Consider the following 23,909-nt stretch of genomic DNA (forward strand, 5'->3'; position numbering starts at 1 on the left):
GAACGTACATGATCCATTGGTAACTTTAAATATTAGACAAACCCAAGGGTAGACACCCTAGATGACTCTTCTAAGTTAAAGATGAACAGCCAATTTGTATCACTAGAAGGTATTTTCAAAGTAAGAGTGATTTTTAGGAGGAAAAAGCTTTGGAAACAGAAAAGTGCCATATAAATGTAGATTGTTAGTACTATCTGTTTGCCATTTTTACAGTATGATAATACAAAGACTTAACTAGATAATTTTTGATAAAAGCTTTGAGTTTCATATATAGGCTATGTAAAATGACTTCAGCAATCTGGAAATCATTGTGTTCTAGCACCAAAGGAATTAAGAGTATGAAACTGATGTTCAGAAGTATAATACTGAAGACAGAACATAATTAATGCCCAGAATGGATGGGAAGAGAAGGCTTTAAAAAAAGGAAAGCAATGTACTGGTGAGAGGCAAACTGAAAGACTAAGGAGATAGAGGAAGAAAGAGTATATCAAGTATAAAAGATTGATTGCAACACTTTTTCATTTCTTCTGAGAAGAATTAAAATCTGAAATTTGAAAGTATAGAGTTGCAAATGTAGGACAAAAAGGACTTTATATTCAGAAACCAAATAGTAGTATAATTCTCCCTGACTTTTTTTGTCTGAGCAGCCACATAAATAATGTGAGCAAGTATATTATTGCTCTTCTATAGATCTTTCTTGCTTTTTCATTTTGCATATTTTTATTGGGTTTAGGCAAAACAGGGAAAATGTGTGTATTTGAGGAAAATTATTTAGGTCAAATGAATAAATTGAGTTGGTGTAAATGGTCACCTGTTGGAGAATTCTTCATCTATTCAGGTTCTTGCTCTCTATAATACTTTAATAGCTTCATGATATCATGGATATGAGTATTCCCAACAACTATTCAAATAGCAATTATTCATGAGTTCCAGAGATTGGAAAGTCCTTATTTACAGTTGAGGAAATTGAGGTTATTGGAGCTTAGTGACTTTCCCAACATCTTTTAGTTACAGGTATTACTATCCTTATTTTACAAATGGGAAAACTGAGTTTTCAGAAATATTAAGAGACTTAAATTCCCAGTGTGTAAGATTGAATTAGATTTTAACAGATATTTTCATTCCAAATTCATAGTATTTTCTACCACATTACACTCTCCAAAAACTACCCTCATTTTATTATGAGGAAAATTCGGGCTAGTAAGAATAAGTAATACATTTATGAAATTCTAAGTCAGTAATGTAGATATGATGGAGCCCAGGACTTTTTACTCTAAAGATCTACATGATGACCTCTGCTGTGTCTTCGTTTCATCTTTTTACTTTATTACTTAAAAACAACAACAACAACAACAACAAAAACCTTTACCATCTGTCTTAGAACTGATACAAGTGTTGGTTCCAAGGCAGAAAAGCAGTAAGGGCAAGCAGTTGGGGTTAAGTGACTTGCTCAGAGTCACATTGCTAAGAAGTGTTTGGAGTCAGATTTGAATCTAGAACTTTCTGTCTTCAGCCCTGGTATTCCATACAACAAACCACCTAACTGTCCCTTTTACTTTGTTACTTTCAATGACAGTCAGTTTACTTCTTAATCTAGTTCAAAAGTCTTTGGTCACTGTTTGGGCTTTTATTTCCCATTACTGCAAAATTCTGGTAGTTGGCATTGAAGAGTTGTTTCTTTTCATTATTTTTGATGAATACACCTACCAGTAAGTATTACATTTTTCAGACTTTATTGAGACAGTAAAGTCAGAAAGAAATCAGTGAGTATAATGTATTTTAATTCAACTTAAATTTTTTGTGTTTGTTTTTTTCAGTCCAAGGCTATCTAATCTTCCTGGTTGGACTTTAAAGGATGGAAATACCTTTTTGGACAAGGTAATGTTGACCTGGAGAATGTTGTTAGCCTTCAGAAAGACATCTGAACAGAATGGATCTGTGTTATTGTAGCAATTAGGCAGCTCTGCTAACTCCTGACCCATACGTTGTGTTGACATGAAAAGCCTTAAAATCCATGCTGAAGGTTTCACTCCTTAGTTTGTCTTATAAACAAAATACAAACAGCATGAGTGAAGAAAGAGGTCCAGGGATTTGGAGGAGCTGACCTGGATTTTTATCCAGCTCCCCTATTTATAATCTGTGTGGCACTGGGCCACTCAGCTCCCCTTTTTCAGTTTCCTCATATGTAAAACAAAGGGGTTGGAATAAACATCAGAGAGACAAGATAATGACTCAACCTATCTCCTTAAAGCAGAGAGTGGACCAGGGCAGAAATGTCAAATGCAGCCATCATATCAGAGATGTTGAACTTCAGTTTTCCTTGTTCCATAGACAGGATCAATCTAGAGAAGAAATGATTGCCAAAATAAAGTAAAAAGTTGTCAGTAAATGTATTTTTTAAGCTAATTAAAAAGTAATTCTGTTATACTCCATTCTCTTCATGACTTAGGAACCCTTATACCTTTAAATGCTATGATCCTAAAACACTTAAACTCTCTGCATATCATTTTCCTCTTCTGTAAAATGCAGACTATCACACTGCCTGCTTTCTAGGGTGATTGAGCTGAAAGCCCTGCATAAATTTTAAGATATTTTATGAAAGTTATTGATTGCTGTCAAATCCCAGCATCCCATATTCAGAAGTAGAGGTTTCTGGTCACACAGTAAGCACTTAATAAATGCTTGTGGACTTCTGCCTCTTTTTACAAAGGAGGAGACTGAAGCAGAAGGAATTGAACTGACTTGCCTTTTTTCACAAAAGGAGCAGGGGTTGGTCCAGAATTCAAATTCAGGTCTTCTGATTCCATATCAAATACATTTTTCACTGTTCAATATGGAACAACCTTACATAGCAATGTTAGGAATAAAATGCTTTTGAAAATGTTAAAGCAGCATGGATATGTCCATTACTTTTTAAAAGATATACTGTGGTCAGTACAACTTGAAATCTACTTTATTCAAATGTCAAACTTCTTTATCAAAATGTTATGCTAGGGGCAGTGAGGTCACTCAATGGCTAGAGAGCTAGCTCTAGAGATGGGAGGTCCTGGGTTCAAAAATAGCCTCAGACCCTTCCAAGTTGTATGACTTGGAAGTCATTTAACTCCAAATACTTAGTACTTGCCACTCTTCTACCTTGGAGCCAATATTTAGTATTGATTCTAAGTCAGAAGGTCAGTTGTTTTTTTTTTTTAATGTGCTTTAAGCTCTGCTTAGAAATTAAGTCAATTTTTCTGCTCTATACAATGAACAGTGGAAGTAAAACCATTGTTTTCAGAAATAAGATAAAACTAATGGAAGAATTTAGTCTAGCCCTCTTCAGCAGGTCCACTGACTTTTTAAGTCTTAATGCAGTTAAAATGTGTTTTGAAAGATATGACTTAAATACTAGCAGTCATTTTAAAAACTCAGAAATACTAAATCAAATGTAGCACTAGCTTCAGCATAGGAAACAGATGACAGTGTGACAAGGAAATCACTTTAAAAGACTGATATATATTAATTTAAGGTCGCCAAGGAATTCAGCTATGTAATTCCTAAATGAAAACTCAAGTCAGCAGTCAACCTTTTATGGAGTTTAATTACAAACAGGAGGAAGAAAGCTATTAGAGATAGAGAGAGAGAGGGAGAGAGAAAGGGGAGAGAAGGGAATAGGGCTTAAATACCCCTTCTGTTTAGGCTGGGCCAAAAGGCCCAAGCCCTTAGATAGCTGAGGCAAAGAAAAGAGATCAATCCCTATCACTCACGTGACCAAAATGAAGAAATAGTCTCAGGGGCCCCCACCTTCAGCTTCCTTCAGAGCAAGCTTCTCAGAGCACAACCTCTCCAACCAACCACCTCCCTAGTCCTCAGACCCCGCTATCTTTAAGGACACCATCCAAGTGCCCTCCCCTCAGTTCTCACATCTACCAATCACTGTCCACGTCTTCCCTGTGCCAATGGTGGCTCTACCTTAACCCAGGACCACCCAGAGGTCTGTGGCTTTGCACATGTCTGTTGAAGGTCATATTCTCAAATAATTAAATCTTGATCCTTTACTACAGCCCTTCCTAAATCCTGTTACCCTGAGTAGGGTGGAGATTGGAATAATTAAATTTTGATCTATGCTGCAGCCCTTCCTAAATCCTGTTACCCTGAGTAGGGTGGAGATTGGAATAATTAAATTTTGATCTATGCTGCAGCCCTTTCCATTGTTCAGCAAAAGGTTTCTGTACTAAAGTAATCTTAAGAAGGGAGGAGGAGGAACCTCCCTTGCCAATGGGGTTCACATTCCAATGGTGAAATTTCCAACATTCACAAGTCTAAGAAATTTTAAGGTTTACAACAGTAATAATGAAAACATTTTAAAATAGTGTTTGTTTATTTGTTTTTAATTATATTGTGTCTTTGTAGTGAGTTGGCCAATTTTCAATAATGGGTTTAACTTTATGCCCAGAAACTCAGTGGAGTAGAGGATGCTTTAGATTACAGAATCGAGAGTAGTAGAGAATGAGGAATAAGAAAGAATACAAAAGAATAGAATTCTTAATCTTGGGTATTCTTCTGGTTTCATCAACACCTTGTTGAACCATAGGTGAATTTCTTGAACTGTATTTTTATTTTATTTTATTTTTTAAACCCTTTCCTTCTGTCTTAGAATCAATACTGTATATTGGTTCCAAGGTGGAAGAGCAGTAAGGGCTAGGCAATGGGGGTTAAGTGACCTGCCCAGGGTCACACAACTAGGAAGTGTCTAATGCCAGATTTGAACCTAAGACCTCTCATCTTTAGGCATGGCTCTCAATCTACTGAGTTACCCTACTGCCCCCTTGAACTGCATTTTTTTTATTGATAGCATTCATTTTAAAAGTTTTTCCTGGGGGCACCTGTGTAGCTCAGTGTATTGAGAACCAGGCCTTGAGACGGGAGGTCCTAAGTTCAAATCTGGCCTCAGACACTTCCCAGCGTGTGACCCTGAGCAAGTCACTTGACTCCCATTGCCTAGCCCTTACCACTCTTCTGCCTTGGAGCCAATACACAGTATTGACTCCAAGACGGAAGGTATGGGTTTAAAAAAAAAAAAAAGTTTTTCCCTCTTGCCCCTCCCCCACCCATTGAGAAGGCAAGCAATGCATGTATCAATTATACATGTAAAATCATGCAAAATACTTTTCTATATTGGCCATATTAGAAAAAAGCAAGAAAGAAAAGAAAATGAAAAATTATACTTTAGTTTGCACTCTGAATTTATCAGGTCCCTCTCTGGAGAACGATAGTATTTTTCATCATGAGAGTCCTTTGGAATTGTCTTGAATTATTGTATTGATCAGAGTAGTTCAGTCTTTCATAGTTAAAATATTGCCATTACTGTTATAGATCTCCTGTTTCTGCTCATTTCACTCTACATCAATTCATATAAATCTTCTCAAGTTTTTCTGAAACCATCCCCCTCATAATTTGTTGCACAATAGTATTTCAACACAATCATATACCACAACTTTTTAGCCATTCCCAATTGATGGGCATCCCCCTCACTTTAGAATTCTTTGCCACCTCATGAAGAGCTGATATAGTTTTGTACATACAAGTCTTTTTTTTCTTTTTTGTTTGATCTCTTTGGGAAACAGATCTAGTAGTTGTATTGCTAGGTCAAAAGGTATACATAATTGTATAGCCCCATGTTGGTGAAACTATAGCACACATGCCAGAGCAAACACTCAGAACCCTCTCTGTGGGCTCACCTGCTGTTGCCATTTGCCAGAATTCATTACTAGAAAGCCAGAGGATGTGGGGTGATGCTGCTCCCTCCCCCTCTTCATGCAGTTTGCTATTTGGGCACTTGGTCTCAAAAAGGTTCACCATCATTGGAATAGCCCTTTGGTCATAACTCCAAATTATTAAACCATATTTTTTATAGAACTATAGTTTTTGTTATTGGTAGATTTCTGAAAATAAGTCTTTCACACTCTTCAATATTATAATTTTTCTATAAATGAAGGGTCCAAAGTTCATGGATAAATAATAGGATTTAGGGGAAAACTTTGTTACAGAGCTATCCAAAAGTATAATGGACTGGCTCTAGAGTTAGTAAGCTCCCCCTCATTTGATTTCTTAATAAACTGCATGCTGATTGATTGAAGACTAAATGATTACTTATACGGGATGTTGGTATAAAAGATTCTTGGTCATGCTTGGATTATACTTATTTGCCTTTAATGGCCCTCCAATTTTGAAATTCTCCAGTTCTATGAAATGATTTGCCCAACAATTCACAAAAAATCAGCAGAGGAAAAATTAGTTTTATTTGTCCAGTTCACCCTTAATCCCATAGCCTTTTGTTCTTACTCTCTAATCAGTTGGAAAATTGAATAAAAAACTGGAATATTCTTAAAATACTGTAATTTCTCAGAATATGACTATAGGGTCATTTATTTAGAGTTGGAAAAAATCTTTGCGGTCATTAAATCCAACTCCTTCATTTACAAATGAGGAAACTGAAGCCCAAGGAGGTTATGTGCTTTTCTTGGGGTGGGGGGAGGAGGGTGTACACACAGAAAAATATATGTACATATTGGTTTTTTAAATTTTATTTAATTAGATGATTTAGAATAATTTTCCATGGTTCTTTCCCTCTCCTTCCCCCAACCCCCTCCCATATATGACATACAATTCCACTGGATTTAACATGTGCCATCGATCAAGACCCATTTCCTTATTATTAGTATTTGCACTAGGGCGATCTTTTAGAGTCCACTTTCCCAGTCATAACCCCACTGACTCATGTGAATAAGTGGTTGTTTTTCTTCTGCGTTTCTTTTCCCACAGTTCTTCCTCTGGATGTGGATAGTGTTCTTTCTCAGATGTCCCTACAAATAGTTCTGGATCATTGCATTGCTACTAGTAGAGAAGTCCATTACATTTGAATTTACAGTGCATCAGTCTCTGTGTACAATGTTCTCTTGGTTCTGCTACATTCACTCTGCATCAATTCCTGGAGGTTATTCCAGTTCACATAGAATTCCTCCAGTTTATTATTCCTTTGAGCACAATAGTATTCCATCACCAAAAGATACCACAATTTGTTCAGCCATTCCACAATTGGAGGGCATCCCCTCATTTTCCAATTTTTTGCCACCATAAACTGCGTGGCTATGAATATTCTTGTACAAGTATTTTTCATTATTATCTCTTTGGGGTACAAGCCCAGCAGTGCTATGGCTGGCTCAAAGGGTAGACAGTCTTTTAGTGCCCTTTGGGCATAGTTCCAAATTGCTTTCCAGAATGGTTGGATCAGTTCACAACTCCACTAGCAATGCATTAATGTCCCAATTTTGCCACGTCCTCTCCAACATTCATTACTTTCCTTTGCTGTCATGTTATTCAATCTGCTAGGTATGAGGTGATACCTCAGAGTTGTTTTGATTTGCATTTCTCTGATTATAAGAGATTTAGAACATTTTTCCATGTACTTATTAATAGTTTTGATTTCTTTATCTGAAAACTGCCTATTCATGTCCCTTGCCCATTTATAAACTGGGGAATGGCTTGATTTTTTGTACAATTGATTTAATTCCTTATGAATTTGAGTGATTAGACCTTTGTCAGAGGTTTTTGTTATAAACATTGTTTCCCAATTTGTTGCTTCCCTTCTAATTTTGACTGCATTGGTTTTATTTGTACAAAATCTTTTTAATTTAATATAATCAAAATTACCTATTTTTCGTTTTGTAATTTTTTCCAACTCTTGCTTAGTCTTAAAATCTTTCCTTTCCCAAATATCTGACATGTATACTATTCTGTGTTCACCTTATTTACTTATTGTTTCCTTCTTTATGTTCAAGTCATTCACCCATTCTGAGTTTATCTTGGTCTAGGGTGTGAGATGTTGATCGAAACCTAATCTCTTCCATACTATCTTCTAATTTTCCCAGCAGTTTTTGTCGAATGGTGGATTTTTGTCCCAAAAGCTTGGCTCTTTGGGTTTATCATAGACTGTCTTGCTGAGGTCACTTACCCCAAGTCTATTCCACTGAATCTTCCCTTCTGTCTCTTAGCCAGTACCATATGGTTTTGATGATCACTGCTTTATAGCACAGTTTAAGATCTGCTACTGCTAGGCCACCTTCCTTTGCATTTTTTTTTCATTATTTCCCTTGATATTCTTGATCTTTTGTTCTTCCAAATAAATTTTCTTATTGTTTTTTTCTAATTCTATAAAAAAAGATTTTTGGTAGTTTGATGGGCATGGCCCCAAATAAGGAGATTAGTTTGGGTAGGATTGTTATTTTCATTGTCAACTCATCCTTCCCATGAGCAATTAATGTTTTTCCAATTATTTAGATCTTGTTTTAATTGTGTGGAAAGTGTTTTGTAGTTGTTTTCATATAGTTCCTATGTTTGTCTTGGCAGATAGATTCCTAAGTATTTATACTGTCTGTGGTGATTTTAAAGGGAATTTCTTTTTCTAACTCTTGCTGCAGAGATGAGTTCAAAGTATATAGAAATGCTAGTGATTTATCTGGGTTTATTTTGTATCCTGCAACTTTGCTAAAGTTGTTGATTATTTCCACTAGCTTTTTAGTTGATTCTCTACGATTCCTTAAGTAGACTATCATATCATCTGCAAAGAGCGATAGCTTGGTCTCCTCGTTGCCTATTTTAGTACCTTCAATTTCTTTTTCTTCTCTAATTGCTACTGCTTGTGTTTCAAGTACAATGTTAAATAATAAAGGTGATAATGAGCATCGTTGTTTCACTCCTGATTTTATTTGGGAATGCTTCTAATTTATCCTCATTGCAGATGATGTTTGCTGATGGTTTTAAATATATACTGTTTACTATTTTTAGAAAAGGCCCATTTATTCCTATGCTTTCTAGTGTTTTCAATAGGAATGAGTGTTGTATTTTGTCGTAGGCTTTTTCTGCATCTATTGAGATAATCATGTGATTTTTGTTGGTTTGCTTGTTGATGTGGTCAGTTATGTGAATGGTTTTCCTAATATTGAACCATCCTTGCATTCCTGGTATAAATCCTACCTGATCATAATGAATAACCCTCACGTTCACTTGCTGGAATCTTTTGGTTTGTATTCTATTTAAGATTTTTTGCATCTATATCCATTAAGGAGATTGGTCTATAGTTTTCTTTCTCTGTTTTTGCTCTACCTGGCTTTGGAATCAGTACCATATTTGTGTCATAAAAAGAATTTGGTAGAACTCCTTCTTTGCTTATTATGTCAAATAGTTTGTATAATATTGGGATTAGTTGTTCTTTGAATGTTTGATAGAATTCACTTGTGAATCCATCAGGCCCTGGGGATTTTTTCTTAGGCAGTTCTTTGATAGCTTGTTCAATATCTTTTTCTGATATGGGGTTATTTAAATATTCTATTTCTTCTTCTGCCAATCTAGGCAATTTATATTTTTTGTAAATATTCATCCATATCACCTAGATTACCATATTTATTGCCATATAATTGGACAAATTAGTTTTTAATGATTGTGTGAATTTCTTCTTCATTCAAGGTGAGGTCTCCTTTTTCATTTTGGAGACTGTCAATTTTGTTTTTTTCTTTCCCTTTTTTATTAGACTGACCAGTACTTTGTCTATTTTATTTGTTTTTTCAAAGTACCAGCTTCTAATCTTGTTTATTAATTTAATAGTTCTTTTACTTTCAATTTTATTAATTTCTCCTTTAATTTTTAGGATTTCTCATTTAGTTTTCATCTGGGGATTTTTAATTTGTGCACTTTCTAATTTTTTAATTTGCATGCCCAACTCATTGATCTCTACTCTTCCTAATTTATTAATATATGAACTCAAGGATATAAATTTCCCCCTAAGTACTGCTTTAGCTGTATCCCATAGATTTTGAAAGGCTGTCTCTTCATTGTCATTTTCTTCAATGAAATTATTAATTGTTTCTATGATTTGTTCTTTAACAGATTCTAGAGAATTGTATTATTTAATTTCCAATTATTTTTTATTTGCCTCTCCCTATACCCTTACTAATTATTATTTTTATTGCATTGTGATCTGAAAAGGTTGCATTTATTATGTCTGCTCTTTTGCACTTGTTTGCAGTGTTTTTATTCTCTAATACATGGTCAATCTTTGTGAATGTACCATGTGCTGCTGAAAAGAATGTGTATTCCTTTTTGGCCCTATTTATTTTCCTCCACATATCTACTAACTCTAATTTTTCTAAGATTTCATTCACTTCACTTCTTTCTTATTTATTTTTTGGTTTGATTGATCTAGTTCTGATAGAGGAAGGTTCAGGTCTCCCACTAGTATAGTTTTTCTATCTGTTTCATCCTTGAGCTCCACTAGTTTCTCCTTTAAAAATTTGGATTCTATGCCATTTGGTGCATACATGTCGAGTACCTATATTTCCTCATTTTCTATACTGCCTTTTATCAGGATGTAATTACCTTCCCTATCTCTTTTTACCAGATCTATTTTTTCTTTGGCTTTTCCAGATATTATGATTGTGATTCCTGACTTCTTTTTATCAGTTGATGCCCAATAGATTTGGTTCTATCTTCTTACTTTTACCCTATGCATATCTACCTTCCTCATGTGTGTTTCTTGTAGACAATATATGGTCATTTTTTGGTTTCTGATCCACTCTGCTATCTCCTTCCGCTTTACAGGTGAGTTCATCCTATTCACATTCAAAGTTACGATTACTTCTTGTGTATTTCCCAACATTTTCATTTTCTCTCCTTGTCCTGCTCTTTCTTCTTTCATTATTTCCTTCTACACCAGTATTCTGTTTTTAATCAGTCCCCCTAATCACCACCCTTATTTTACTTTCCTTTCTCCCCCCTCCCTTCTTAGTCTATTAAATTATATTTCCCCTCTTTCCTTCCCCCCCTTTTTAAACTCTATTTCCCACTCTCCCTCCCTCTTAGTTTTCCCCTCTCAACTTCCCTGTTGGGTAAGATAGAGTTCAATACCCCAATGGTTCTAGATGCTCTTTCCTCTCGGAGTTGATTCCACTGGTTTGAGTATTACCTTTTAGCTCTCTTCCTCTCTTTCTTATAGTTGTATTCTTCCCCTCCCTCTCCCATGTGCTTTTTTGTGTAGTATAGGTTATCCTAATTTTCTTATACATTCAAGTTTCTCTTGATGTCTTTCCCATCCCCTTTCGTTCTTCTTTTTTTTATATATGATTTTAAACCACTTAGTACCCCAATCTCTGCCTATGGATAATTCTTCTACTATAATAGTAAGTACAATTTTTGACAGTTATAAATAACGTTTTTCCATATAGGAATATAAAGAATATGGCCTTATTTGAGGCCCTTAGAGAACAAAAAAATAAGACCCTTCTCTTTTTTATTTATCTTTTCATGTTTCTCTTGGTTTTTGGATTTTGATGTCAAATTTTCTGTGTAGTTCTGGTCTTTTCTTTACATATATTTGGAAGTCTTCTATTTTGTTGAATGCCCATACTTTCTCCTGGAAGTATGTAGCATTCCAAGCATATTCACGTCTATGAAATATAAATGATTGTATGGTTATTGTGTCTTCAGACACAAGGTGATACTCTGATATTTGTGAGTGAAATCTTGACCTAGCCATGCGGCCTGTTGCCCAAGGCAAACTCATTAACATTTGGTGTGGAGTCACATTCCTCTGTGAAAGCACGGGTTGAAATCTACACGCCCAAAAGGTGTCACCTTTACATTACCATCCAATCTGAATTATCTATGCTTTGTTACATAATTGCTAAGTGCTTGAGAGTGCCTCCCAAACCATGTTGTAATAAAAACAGAAGGCAACCCCATGATTTTTCTCTTGGAACCTTTTCCCCTCTTAGAACGTTTCCTCTCTAAGAACCTTCTCCTCTCTTGGACCTCTTCCCTGTATTGGCTTTGCATTCTCTGCCTTATTTCCTTTCACTTCCACGTGTTCCACTGGTTCTCATATTTTCCTTCCAAGGAGAATGTCATAGGGGTGTTGCCTGCCCTATCTAAATACTGACTTGTCTGTGTCTCTCATTCTTCACCCTGGTTCTCAGACTCCCTGCCTCTCCTCAGGTCCAACCCACAAAGTGAAAATCCCTTCTTGTAGCCCCTGCTGGATAGGGGATCTACATAGGGGAATTAGGGAGGTACTCATGAAGGAGGACAATGGAGCAGAATCAGAATGAGTGAGGAGTTGAAAATGTTGATGGCTTATTTTGTGCTTTGCTCAAAATAATACAAATACTATATTCAAATATTCCAACAGTATTTACATTGAGTCTTGTTTCCTTGTATTTCTTTTATATCTGTATAATTTTTGTTTCCCTAATTAAATATTAAGGTCCATAATGGCAGAAAATTTGTCTTTGACTTCATTTATATTCTCAACCAGCTCTTACCAGCTCTATCGCGATCCTTAACAAATGTTGGTGACTGACAGCCAAATATTCTCAGTTGATCTATTAACAATTATTACCAAAAAATCTAACCAAAGGTACTTGAAAAGAAATAGCTTTTACTTTGAGACATACTGTTTTAATTTTTCATTTTTAATTCAAACTTTTAATGTAATACAGCAGACTTTTTTATCTCACTGCTTTCTGGTTCGAATTTCACCTTGATATTATGATTGCCATTTCCAATTTTTGTTATCAGAAATATGAAAAATTTTAATGAATTTTAATTTTTAATTCCAATCTATGTAAATCTTTTTAAATTAAATGATATTTTTAAGTAGCATATTTTTGGATTCCATTTTTAAATCCATTAGGGTTTTGTCCATTTGCATTTGCTATTTCAATAATTTAATTTTTTCTATGTCTTTATTAAATTATTTAGTTTACCTGACAAGATAATGATCTTTCATATCTTTATTACTTTTAATGAGTCAGGCTTACCAAAGCCACTAGACTCAAATTCCTTACATATCAGTATATCATTTTTAAACAAAAACTTTCTATAAATGATTAGTTTTACTCTTTAAGCCTAATTTTTTATCATATATTCCATTTTATCTTAGTTATTTATTTTGGAGATGAATCTGAATATCTTCTTACTAGCTTACTTAAATAGAAACAACAAAGAAAAGTAAGCTTGTAACTCAGTGGAAGTATCTATAGTGTTCAGGAATGAAGGAAGGATGTAAAATGGGTGCCCCAGGAAATACCTGAGAGCTAATGGGTCTTAATAAATCACATAGTTTTAAAGAACACAGTAAAATACCAATAGATCATAAATTTCATTGCCAGATTTTGTGGCTTCAAGTGGTTGATCTGGTCCTCATCCCATTTGACCTCTCTGATATGTTTGACACAGTTGAATGTTCCCTCCTCTGGATCTGCTCTCTTTCCTGGATTTTCATTGCACTGTTCTTCAGTGGTTTTTTTTCCTAATTTTCTGACTAATCCTTCTCAACCTTGTTTGTTGGATCATCATCTATGCCCTGGCCTCATGCATAATGTGTTCCATTCTTTTGTCTCCTTGCTCTCTCTCTTGGTCATCTCATCTTTCCTGGCTTCAGTTATCATCAGCTTTTATTATAATTAGTTCTGTCACTCATAGAGTTCTACTTCCTCAGTGATCTTTTGATTTCCATTATTTTAGCAGATAGGAAAAGATTTGTTTTTAATGTGGATGTTATCCTTAAATCAGCTGTCTGTACAATCAGACCATCAATCCAGATTTGGGGCGTGTGACTACATGATTATTTACATTTTGTTGTTTTTCTCTTGAAAACTTCAAATCCTTTGACCCTTTATCCAACTGGGAATGGCTTTTGGTCTTACATGTTTGTGTCAGTTCTCTAACTATCAGTAGTATTTCTTGCAAAGATTTCCAATTTGACATTTTCTTCTATTCTGTCTTCATTGGTTTTGTTAAGTCAAAAGCTTTTAACTTTTCTAAAGTGAAAATTGGCTTTTGTTTGGTTAAGAATTTTCTCTACCCATAATTGTTTGAGGCATCTACTTCTTTTGTAGTCTGATTTTTTAATAATACAATCTTTTATATTCATATATTTGTATCATTTATCCATTATGTAGTATAAAGTATTAATTTTTTATTGCTTCTGGTTCTTGCTTATTTAGCCTATACTACTGAATTATTTTGATGAATGCTGACTTATAAATTTGTTTATCTGCTAATGCTGTGCTTTATTTTTTCATCCTTTTCTTTAAGATTTCAAACAAGCAGGGGCAGCTGGGTAGTTTAGTGGATTGAGAGCCAGACCTAGAGATAAGAGGCCCTAGGTTCAAATCTGGCCTCAGACACTTCTCAGCTGTGTGACCCTGGGCAAGTCACTTAACCCCCATTGCCTAGCCCTTACCAGTCTTCTGCCTTGGAACCATATTGATTCCAAGACGAAAGGTAAAGGTTTAAAAAAAAAAAGATTCCAAACAAGCCTTTTCTTTTAGAAACAGAGGGTGTAGTTCTCTTTCAAATGACAATCTCACCAAGAGAAATGAGATATATTCTCTTTAAATCTCATCTGTTGGAATATCAACTCCCTATAGGCCTTTTTTGTTCTTTCTTGTAAAGAATTTTGATGATTTTCCTCAGCCAAAAAAAAAAAATGAAAGCACAATAAGAATTGAGCAGCTCTAATCTTTCTTTATAGTTGCTACTTGACTCTCTGTGGTCAGAGGGGAATAGTCCTTCCCTTTCTTTGTTGTAGTTGTTCCCATGACTTTTCGTTATCCAGAGGCCTACACTGTCCATAGAGTTTTCCTGGCAAAGATACTGAAGTGATTTGCAGATTTCCTTCTCTAGTGGATTAAGGCAAAGAGAGGTTAAGTGACTTGCCCCTGGTCATATAACTATTAAGTGTCTGAGACTAGATTTGAACTCAGGTCTTCCTGACTCCAGAACTAGCACTATATAGTCACTAAATCATCTAGTTGTCTCCTCTTCCTCTGTTTTTTTTTTTTTCAAATATGCTTTTTAAAACCTTTTGTTGCCCTTAACTTTCTTTGCCAGCCTCAACTCATTCTAAGTGTTATTTGTACTCCCAACTATATTCTTACTAAACTCTTCTATATTTCCTCTTGTTTCCTAGCCTGGCTTCCATCTTGTCTTTTTAAAATTTAAATTATTTGGTAAGTTCTGTTTTCATCCAAATTGTTCTCTTCTAACAACTCCCCTTTCCCCATCTCATTGAAGTTGTTTCTCTTCTGAGGGGGATATGGAATACATGAATCTTTTGGAGGCTATTCTGGAATGCGGGACACCCCTCCACATACATATTCAAGAAATCCTGGATAAAAAGAAGTGTCTTTTCCTTATAACTCAAGTTGCCAATTTAAAACATTCTAATCAAAAAATTTCCCCCAACAACAGTAGTCAATTCTGAAAAACTAAAATTGTTTAGCTAGGGGACAGGAACTTAGGTCTCAGTTATTTTCCAGAGACACTATTTGCTCATATTCACGTTGTCTCATTTAGTGGTCTAGGAGGACTATGAATTTATAAGTTTAATAAATACCAAACCCTGATTTTTTTTTCTTAATGGAAAGGAACAGAAACCTGGTCAGTTTACTTGGAGGTTTAATGATGTTGATTTTAAGAAAAAGCTCTTTTGGACTACTATAAAAATACGTATATCGTGTGACCCTGGGCAAGTCACTTAACCCCCATTGCCTAGCTCTTACCACTCTTCTGTCTTGAAACCAATACACAGTATTGACTCCAAGACGGAAGGTAAGGGTTTTAAAATATATATATATATGTATATCTCCAAAGGCAAGTGTAAAGAATTTAGTAGCTTATATGGGGAATCTCTGTTCTTTAGAGCTAGTTTTATAGCATATAGTTAGGATATTGACTTTGTGTTTGAGAAATTAGTGGAAATAGTGGGAAATGCAGTACAAATTTTAGACATTCAGTAGTACATTAGCAATCCTTGGACTTAAGAGGGTGGAACAAACTGTAATTGTGAACATTTTTAAGACTCTTAATTTAAATTATAGTTCTAATTTTTTGAGCTTTTATTAGGTCTATTTTTAGAAATTGATTTGTTCTTTTAAAAGTGATTTTTTAAGACCTAAGAGTGGTCTGTTAAGAATTGGCATAATTCCATTTTTGTTCTGTAGTCATCATTTTATTCTCAGGTATGACCACCTGCATATTAAGGACTGCAGCACCAGTTTCTAACAGTTGGTTTCTTATATCTTCTTTCCTCCTTAGTTTCTAGAAAGGAGGACTTCCACAGCCAAAGTACACACAATCCTCTCCTTTATCTTGTCTTGCAAATGATATATGGTCCCCTTTGATTTAATGCAACTAGCTATACTAACAAGAATATGTTTCTTTCCTGTCTCATGTAATTAGTTATATATTCTCCTTAACAAACATACTTCTTTTTCTTTGTATAACCAGTTATACTATAGCAAGCAGCCATTTTTTTTTCTCTGTCTCAAGTAACTTATAATATACTAACCAAATTGTAAGATACACTTGTTAATCGATTTGCCAGTAGACAAATAAACTAGTGATTCTCTTTCTGTCTCATAGTGGTTCTTTAGCATTGACTAGTAAACAGATCAAAAGAAAATTCATAATGGTAGTTCCAAATAAATGATTAAGATATCCCAAACTTGTAAACATATTAGTTCTAAAGTGCATTTGTAAGACAGTTTTTTGAGCATTCAAATGCTCAAATGGCAATTTGGTATACAGGTTTTTGTGGAGTAGCCTATTTGCCCCATAATGTCGGTGAAGTATTGAATTTTTGCAATAAAAAACAATAGACAACCCAGCTACCGTAATTAGTGGCCAAACCTCTAGAATTCCTTAAAGTTTGGAGATTCTATGTTTCTAATCAAGATAGGAAAGTAATAAAATTAGCTTACAACGTATTGTGTTTAACCTTGAATTATTATCTTTTTCTTGAAAGCAGAAACATGCTTAGCTGCTGCAGGTATCTCAGTAGTGGTTAGGTTAGATTATAAGGAATTTATTTAATGTTTGCTCTGTCTCCTTAAGAGCAGAATTTTTAGATCAAAGGAATATGTATTAAGTATCATTCTGTTACTTTAAGAAGCTAGAGCAGATAGCTCATCCTCCGTCACTTTAAGAGGCCTATCATAAAAGAGAGAACTCTTGTTACTTCTGGGGTCCAGTCTCTCTGACTTCCTTGGGAGCAGGTTGCTGGACACGAAGATCTGTTAGTTATTTGAGACAGTTGCCTTTGAGAAGTTTGATTAACACATAGGAAGCTGAGGAAGAGTGTGTTTCAATGAGAACTTTTCTCCTGGAGGGAGGAAGAGCATGTCAGAGGCAGCTCCAGTCTTTCTGACTTTGTGTTAAGATTAAAATTTAGGGAAACTGAGGCAGGTAGAAATTAGTTTCTCTCTGCAAGGAGTATTATATTTTTAGAAGTTTATTAAAGGTTGAGAATTTGAGAAAAATACAAATAAGAAAGGCACGTGCTAGGTGGGCCATGAGGCCCACCCAAATTTCACTCACATCATGAGACGCGTCTGTTTGCCAGCTGAGACAGGAAGAGAAGAGAGCCAAAACCATTTCCAATCAGGTTAAATACACCTTCTAGATCTCGGCCCAGGTGAGAATTCAGTGATATTACAAAGCATCCTGGGAAGTGAGCAAGGACTCCTGGGGATTGAAGTCCTAGATTGAAGTCTCCATTTTTTACACTTGGAAGGAGGGCTCGCGTCAGAGTCTCTCTGCCAAGAGATTCTGACCGTTGGGTTTTATTTAGAGATTTTAGTATAAAGTTAATAGATTTCCTATCCTATTCCTAACTCCTAGTTTCTATCCTATTTCCTCTCCCTACCTCTTCTCATAGAACAAATAAGTAAGGGTTGTATCCAACTGCTTCAGGAAGTTTATCAACCACCTATAATATTATTACCAATAACAGCTATTACTGGGATACAACAGCTCATCAATAAGAGTTTCAAAATACCAGCTATTATTTGGCTATAACTGCTATAATCAGAGGACCATCATTTTTGGAGACTAAAATGGCCAGAAACAGAATGGGCTAGTGTTGAACTCTGATGTATGGATGGTATGTATAATGGTGTTGAAGGCAAGCCCATTACTGACTCTTTTAAATAGAGCCAGATATAATCCATCTTCCCTTTCGCTGGTCGGTTGATTATATTCCCTCATTTTGGAGGCCACTGTTCTAAAGTTATTTCCATTGTTGATATTCTGTAATCTCTATTGGGTCAAATGGTTTCCTGTTTTGGCCACCAGAGGCCACCATTAATTCAAGATAACTAGGCTGATGGCAGCTCTGGACTAGGGAGAAGCACAAGGTACATACAGCAAGTCTACTTTTCATGCTGTCTTGTTATGTTATTGGACTAAACCAAAATATTAATGATGAACCTGCTCCAAAAAGATATCTCGACTAATCTACTAAGTAAAAGAAGTACAAATAGATGCAAAGTACAAGTGGCTTTATTTCAATCATGTTTTTTCATAATGAAGATCATGCTTGTTAAATTAAGTAAAAACGAAATCTCAATTCCATTTATTTTGGGCTTTCAAAGTAAACATGATACCAAGTTTCCAAATAAGTTTATCATTAAAAACAAATGGGATCAAACACTGAAAGGAAAATATTAATAAATTAAAATTAAAGCTTAGATCAAATTAATGCTGTGAAAGCTTTAGAAATGCCTCAGAACTTTTGGGACATTATGTATTCCCATTTTTATGGATAAAGAAACCTGGGGCTCAGAAGAAAGTAGTAGTCTTTTTGTTTTAAGGAGTTGTGCTTTCAGGCTGATTTACATTGGAAATATAAATCATTATATGTCTCTTGTATTTTGACTTTTTCTTTTTTAGGAACTAAAGGAATGCTCAGGTCATGTATTTGTGGATTCTGTGCCTGAGTTCTGTTTACCAGAGGTAAGTTTGAAATTAATTTCACTACCAAATATTGAATGCCTCCTATAATTTTTCAGGAAGAGATTAAAATCTAGAGAAGAATTTTCATCATTTTTCCTGTTCCCAGACTGGTATGATCATGTATAACGACAAATTAGTGTAATTAAAAGTTAATATCATGGCATTTGTACAAGTCCCAGATTAGTCTTATTCTCCAACCTAACAATTACAAGTAGTAAAATCATTATTTTTATATTAGCCTTGTTATTGATAACTAATTCCTGGTGCCAGTGTTTTAAAAGAGTCTTCTTTGTGTATATCAGTACTTCAGGGAAGACAGACAGACAGACAGACAGACAGACAGACAGAGACAGAGACAGAGAGAGACTCTTGTGAGTTTAATCACTAACCCAGATAGCAGCCTTTCTCTATTGAGCACATAATTTTTGAGAGTATCTATGGCTGAAAAATTTCCCACCTCTGAACCAAACACATTAATGGTCCTCTTCAAAAGCTTATACTTGACATCAGATATGTTATTCCCTGACAGACATGTTATTCTCCAGCCCTTTTTTCCATAATTGCTTTCTAGGTTCAAAAGAAATGCAGCAAGTTCCCAGATTTGTTTTAGTACTTTATTATTCTCCTGTGGCTCTAAATAACAGTTTTGGTGAAAAATTTGGCTGGACAGGTTAGCTTGAATTTCAGTTTTACCTTGGGAATACAGGGTTTTGTTTGCAGAATGACATTCTCCTTCCATCTCCATAGCTTTCAGATAAATTACTCTTCTATTGCACCTCCTCAAAGATTAGTTCCACATTTTCTATCCTCTTGTTTACTTTCATTCATTCTGATGTTGGCATATTCCTGTACCTACCTAGTATAAGCTCTTGTGAGATAGTGCTTCTTTGGCATCCTAGTAAGGGCCTGTGGTATTTACCTGCTTATCAGTGACTTGTTTCACTAGGTAGCTACTTCTAATCCATTTTCTGCTCATTTAAAATTCCTAAAGCATTCTGTGGAATGGCCACACATCTTTTTGGTGTCCATTCCTCCTGGGCTATCTATTCAAGGAACCATTCTTTCTCCTCCTGTATACCTTGAGATAAAATGCTTATGAAAAATGAGGTTCATTTTTCAAACGTTAAAGGTTATAAGCAAGCTACTTGGCAAAGGAAAACATTTTCCATGTTGGAATAGGGGGTTTCACCTCATAACCAACAAATTAGCAACAAAGACAAATAAGAAAATAATCCACATTGTAGGGGGAAATGAGAAGACAGGCACACTAATATGCTATTGATGCCCTTGTGGGGGGGTTTTTCCCAGTCTTGAAAAAGTTTGGAATTATGTGAGAAAAGTCTAAACTGTTCATTCCTTTTGAACCAATCAAAAACAGAAGGAAAGGTCTAAACATATAACCACATATTTTTGTAGCACTTTTTGTAGTAGAAAAAAACAATAAACAAAGTGATACCCACTTCATACTGCCATGATATCATTGATGTCCATCAATTGGGTCAACCAATTTCAATATTAAAAAGTAACAGAATATTGCACTATAAAAATGATAAATGTGAGGCATTCAGAAAAACATGGAAAGAATTACATGATCTGGTACAGGGTAAAAGAATAATATATACAATGCCTATAATACAATCAATGAAAACAACAGTAAAAGGAAACTGAATTCAGAGTGAATGCAATGACCAATCTGAAGAACACATTTCTCTCCCCTTGATAGAAAGGTGGGAGTCTAAAAGAAAAATGAGGCTCTACAATTCAGTAAATAAAGCTAAAGCTTATTAAGGTATTTATAAGTATTATTGAAGTGAATACCCTTGGACCTGTTTAAGCTGCTGCCCAGATAACCCATTCCTCCCCTCCTCATCCTATTTTTGCTATTCTGGTTTCTCTTGCTCTTCTGATAAGTTTTCAGTCCTGTAGCTACCATAATAAGATATTCAGTCATAATTGGTTTTATGCTTTGAGCTTAACAGATTGGTAGGTCCTCTGAGAGCAATAGATACTTTCCTAAAATTTATTATTAGTGGCCATAAGGGGTTTTTTTTGTTTTTTAAGTTTTAATTCCCTCAAGTACAGCTGTACCCTATGTACAATTTTATCCAAGCAATATTTCCCATTTATATTAAGTTATTATATTGAGAATTCACAATAATTCACAATAATCTTTCCACTTCTGTTGATAATGATATTGTTAGGTTTATCATATGAGACTAGACTAAGTGCTCAACTTCTCATTATCTCTTCTCCACATTTCTGTTTCCATAGAGGCTCAGTATATTCTACCCACTGATCATGTTTCCAGATTAGGTAGACCACATACTTGAGTGGTGAAAGCAGGAATTTTATTAAATCCTACTGAGAACATAGGCCTCTTTCACACTTTGAGATTATCTTTAGGAAGTTTGTAAAAGCAGAGGTGGGCCAAGTCTTTGGGCAAGTATGTCCTAAACTGTCTTTTGTAGGACTGTAAAGCTAAATGATTGATAGAGGGAAAGTAAGAAAGTAGGTGAGATCTCTTTGTGACAGAGCATTGAAACTCTGAATGGTCTAGTCTGTTTATTTTGTTTCTAAATTTTCTTCCCAGTATTAACTCCTAGGGAAAAACTCCTGCTTTCAAATGCAGCTGTTGGCTCAGTGGATATAGAAATTGACTTGAGTCAGGAGGCTTCTTACTCGCTATGTGATCCTAGGCAAGTCACTTAATCTTGCTTGGTCTGCCTCAGTTAATTCAACTGTAAAATGAAGATTATAATAGTACCCACCTCCCAGGGTCCTGAGGATCAAGTAAAATATTTGTACCTGGCACTCAGAAGATGTTTAATAAAGACTTGTTTCCTTCTTTTCAGACACTCAGGTTCTTAAATCCAGAATGTACATATATATATATATATATATATGTACATATATATATATACATATATATATATATTTGGCTTGACTAGAAAAATATGAACTGGACAATATGATTGTGGCCTTTGTACTAGAAGAAGATCAAAATTACATCACCAGTAATGTCTTGATTCAAGTATAAATTAGATTTAAGTGAGGCAGAGTTGCACAAAGTCATCAGACTCACTCTCTTTCAGAGTCACTGAAGTTCAGTATCAAGACAAAAGACAATGTAAATAGATTGATGGCTTAGGATACAGTGTATGACTTTGATAATTTTGATGTCTAGCCAAGCTCTAAGCTCCCCACAGTGCCTACTTCTACTGCCATCATACCTGAGGTAGACACTCCTCTAACTTGACTGGTGTACGGACTGTTAGTTACCCTCAACCTGGTTTAGCCTGTCTTGCCCAGACAATTTTATTAGGATATGACTACTGTGCCTGCTACAGTTTCTTAGAGGCACAAGTGCAAGCTAGGTAGCAAATAGATACCAAAGGAGGAAAGCAGCCCTGAAAAGTGCTTAGCGGGCCTTCAAACTAGAAGTACTAACTTTCCCTAAACATTCCATATACCCTAGTGGACAATATATATGAAAGGAGATAGGTGTATTTGTAGAGAGCTTTGAAGTCCATTAACAATTTGTTTTGAGGAGTGACTTTAGGCTTTGGAACGTTATTGAATACTTGTATCAAAATTAAAAACTCTCTTACTCTGAGATTATTTGCTTTTGTTCATTTATAAGAATGAAGAATAGCCCTATTTAGATAAACTTTTAGCAAATAGAAGTAATTCTGAAATAATAAAAAATTATTACATAAAGATTTCGAGTTGAGTTTTGGTACCATTGTGGAAGACTGGAAAAAACTTAGTGTATTGGGAAGAACACTAAAGAAGATTTAGGTTTTAGTTTTGAGTTCTGCCATTAGTCATCACTACTAGCAGAGTTAACCTCTCTAATCTGTGCCCTCATCAGTAAATTGAGAGGACTGGACTAAAAACCTCTTCAGTGAGTAAAAGTTTATTGAGAGTCTTCTATGTGCCAGGCACTGTACTCAGTGCTACAGATATAAAGAAAGGCAAAAGACAAAGATCCGTCCTCCCCAGGAGCTCACAATCTAATGGAGGAACAATATGCACAACAACTTTGTGCCTACAAAACAGAAAACAAATTGGGGGCATTAATATTAAAGAGGACTGAGGAAAGGCTTACTGCAGAGGGTAGGATATTAGAGGAGGCTTGAAGGAAGCCAGGGAAGCCTGGAGATAGACATAAAGAGGAAAAATATTCCAATTCTGAGCCAGTAAAAACGTCTGGAGTTGAGAAAAGAAGTGTTTAGTCAGAAACAGCAAGAAGGTCAATGTCAGAGGATTGCAGGGTAACTGGAAAGGAGTAAAAGGCATAATACTAGAAACAGGGAGAGGTCAGGTTGCAAAGAGTTTTAAAAGCCAAACACAAACATTTCTGTTTAATCCTAGAGGTAATAGAGAGCCATTATAATTTATTGAATAGGGGATGGGGGAAACATGTTCAGATCTGTGCTTTAGGAGCATCTTCCCCTGCTCATGGAGATTATATTCTAATTAGTATCACATCACAACTTGTAAACTAGCTACATTTCATTATTGTGATCTTATCTTATTACATAATGGTAAGATTTGGGAAATGTAGGAAAAGAGTGGTTCAGGAAAGGATTAGATATGGTTTGGCTTTTTGTGGTATAAACTACTTCTCTTTTTTCTGACAACAGCATTTTTCAGTCACTTCATGATGATCTATGCTCCTTCAGTAGATATGCATCATCCTATTCTTCCCTGCCCCCCCCCCCTTTATTTGCAGACTGAGCTAATAGATCTGTCTACAGTAGATGTGATCCTCATTTCAAACTATCACTGCATGATGGCGTTACCTTACATCACTGAACACACCGGTTTTACTGGGACAGTGTATGCTACAGAACCTACTGTGCAAATTGGCAGGTGAGAGCCATATATTTACGCTTTTAGCCTGTTAAAAAACACTTTACCCTAAATATCAAATATTTCTTATAGGTCTCTCTCAAGAGGTACTTTAGTTTAGAGAAGAATAACTGAAACAAAGGTGTAAGCAGACACATTGTTTAACGATGAAATTTTTGGTGCAATTCCTTTAGGATTGATGCTATTAATGATGATATTAAGCT

At 35.3% G+C, this 23,909-nt stretch overlaps 1 protein-coding gene across 4 annotated transcripts in view; it reads left to right on the plus strand.

The window, feature by feature from the left end:
* Positions 1 to 23,909, plus strand: part of INTS9 (integrator complex subunit 9) — a 124,304-nt gene that overhangs the window by 21,669 nt on the left and 78,726 nt on the right. For all 4 annotated transcript variants that reach the window (XM_016423569.2, XM_007476499.3, XM_007476500.3 and 1 more), the window contains 3 exons: positions 1,818 to 1,878; positions 18,769 to 18,831; positions 23,567 to 23,706. In XM_016423569.2, coding sequence (XP_016279055.1) covers positions 1,818 to 1,878; positions 18,769 to 18,831; positions 23,567 to 23,706 — 264 coding nt within the window. The remainder of the gene's footprint in view (positions 1 to 1,817; positions 1,879 to 18,768; positions 18,832 to 23,566; positions 23,707 to 23,909) is intronic.

The sequence above is a fragment of the Monodelphis domestica genome, chromosome 1, assembly GCF_027887165.1.
Source record: "Monodelphis domestica isolate mMonDom1 chromosome 1, mMonDom1.pri, whole genome shotgun sequence".
In the NCBI taxonomy this organism is placed as follows: domain Eukaryota; kingdom Metazoa; phylum Chordata; class Mammalia; order Didelphimorphia; family Didelphidae; genus Monodelphis; species Monodelphis domestica.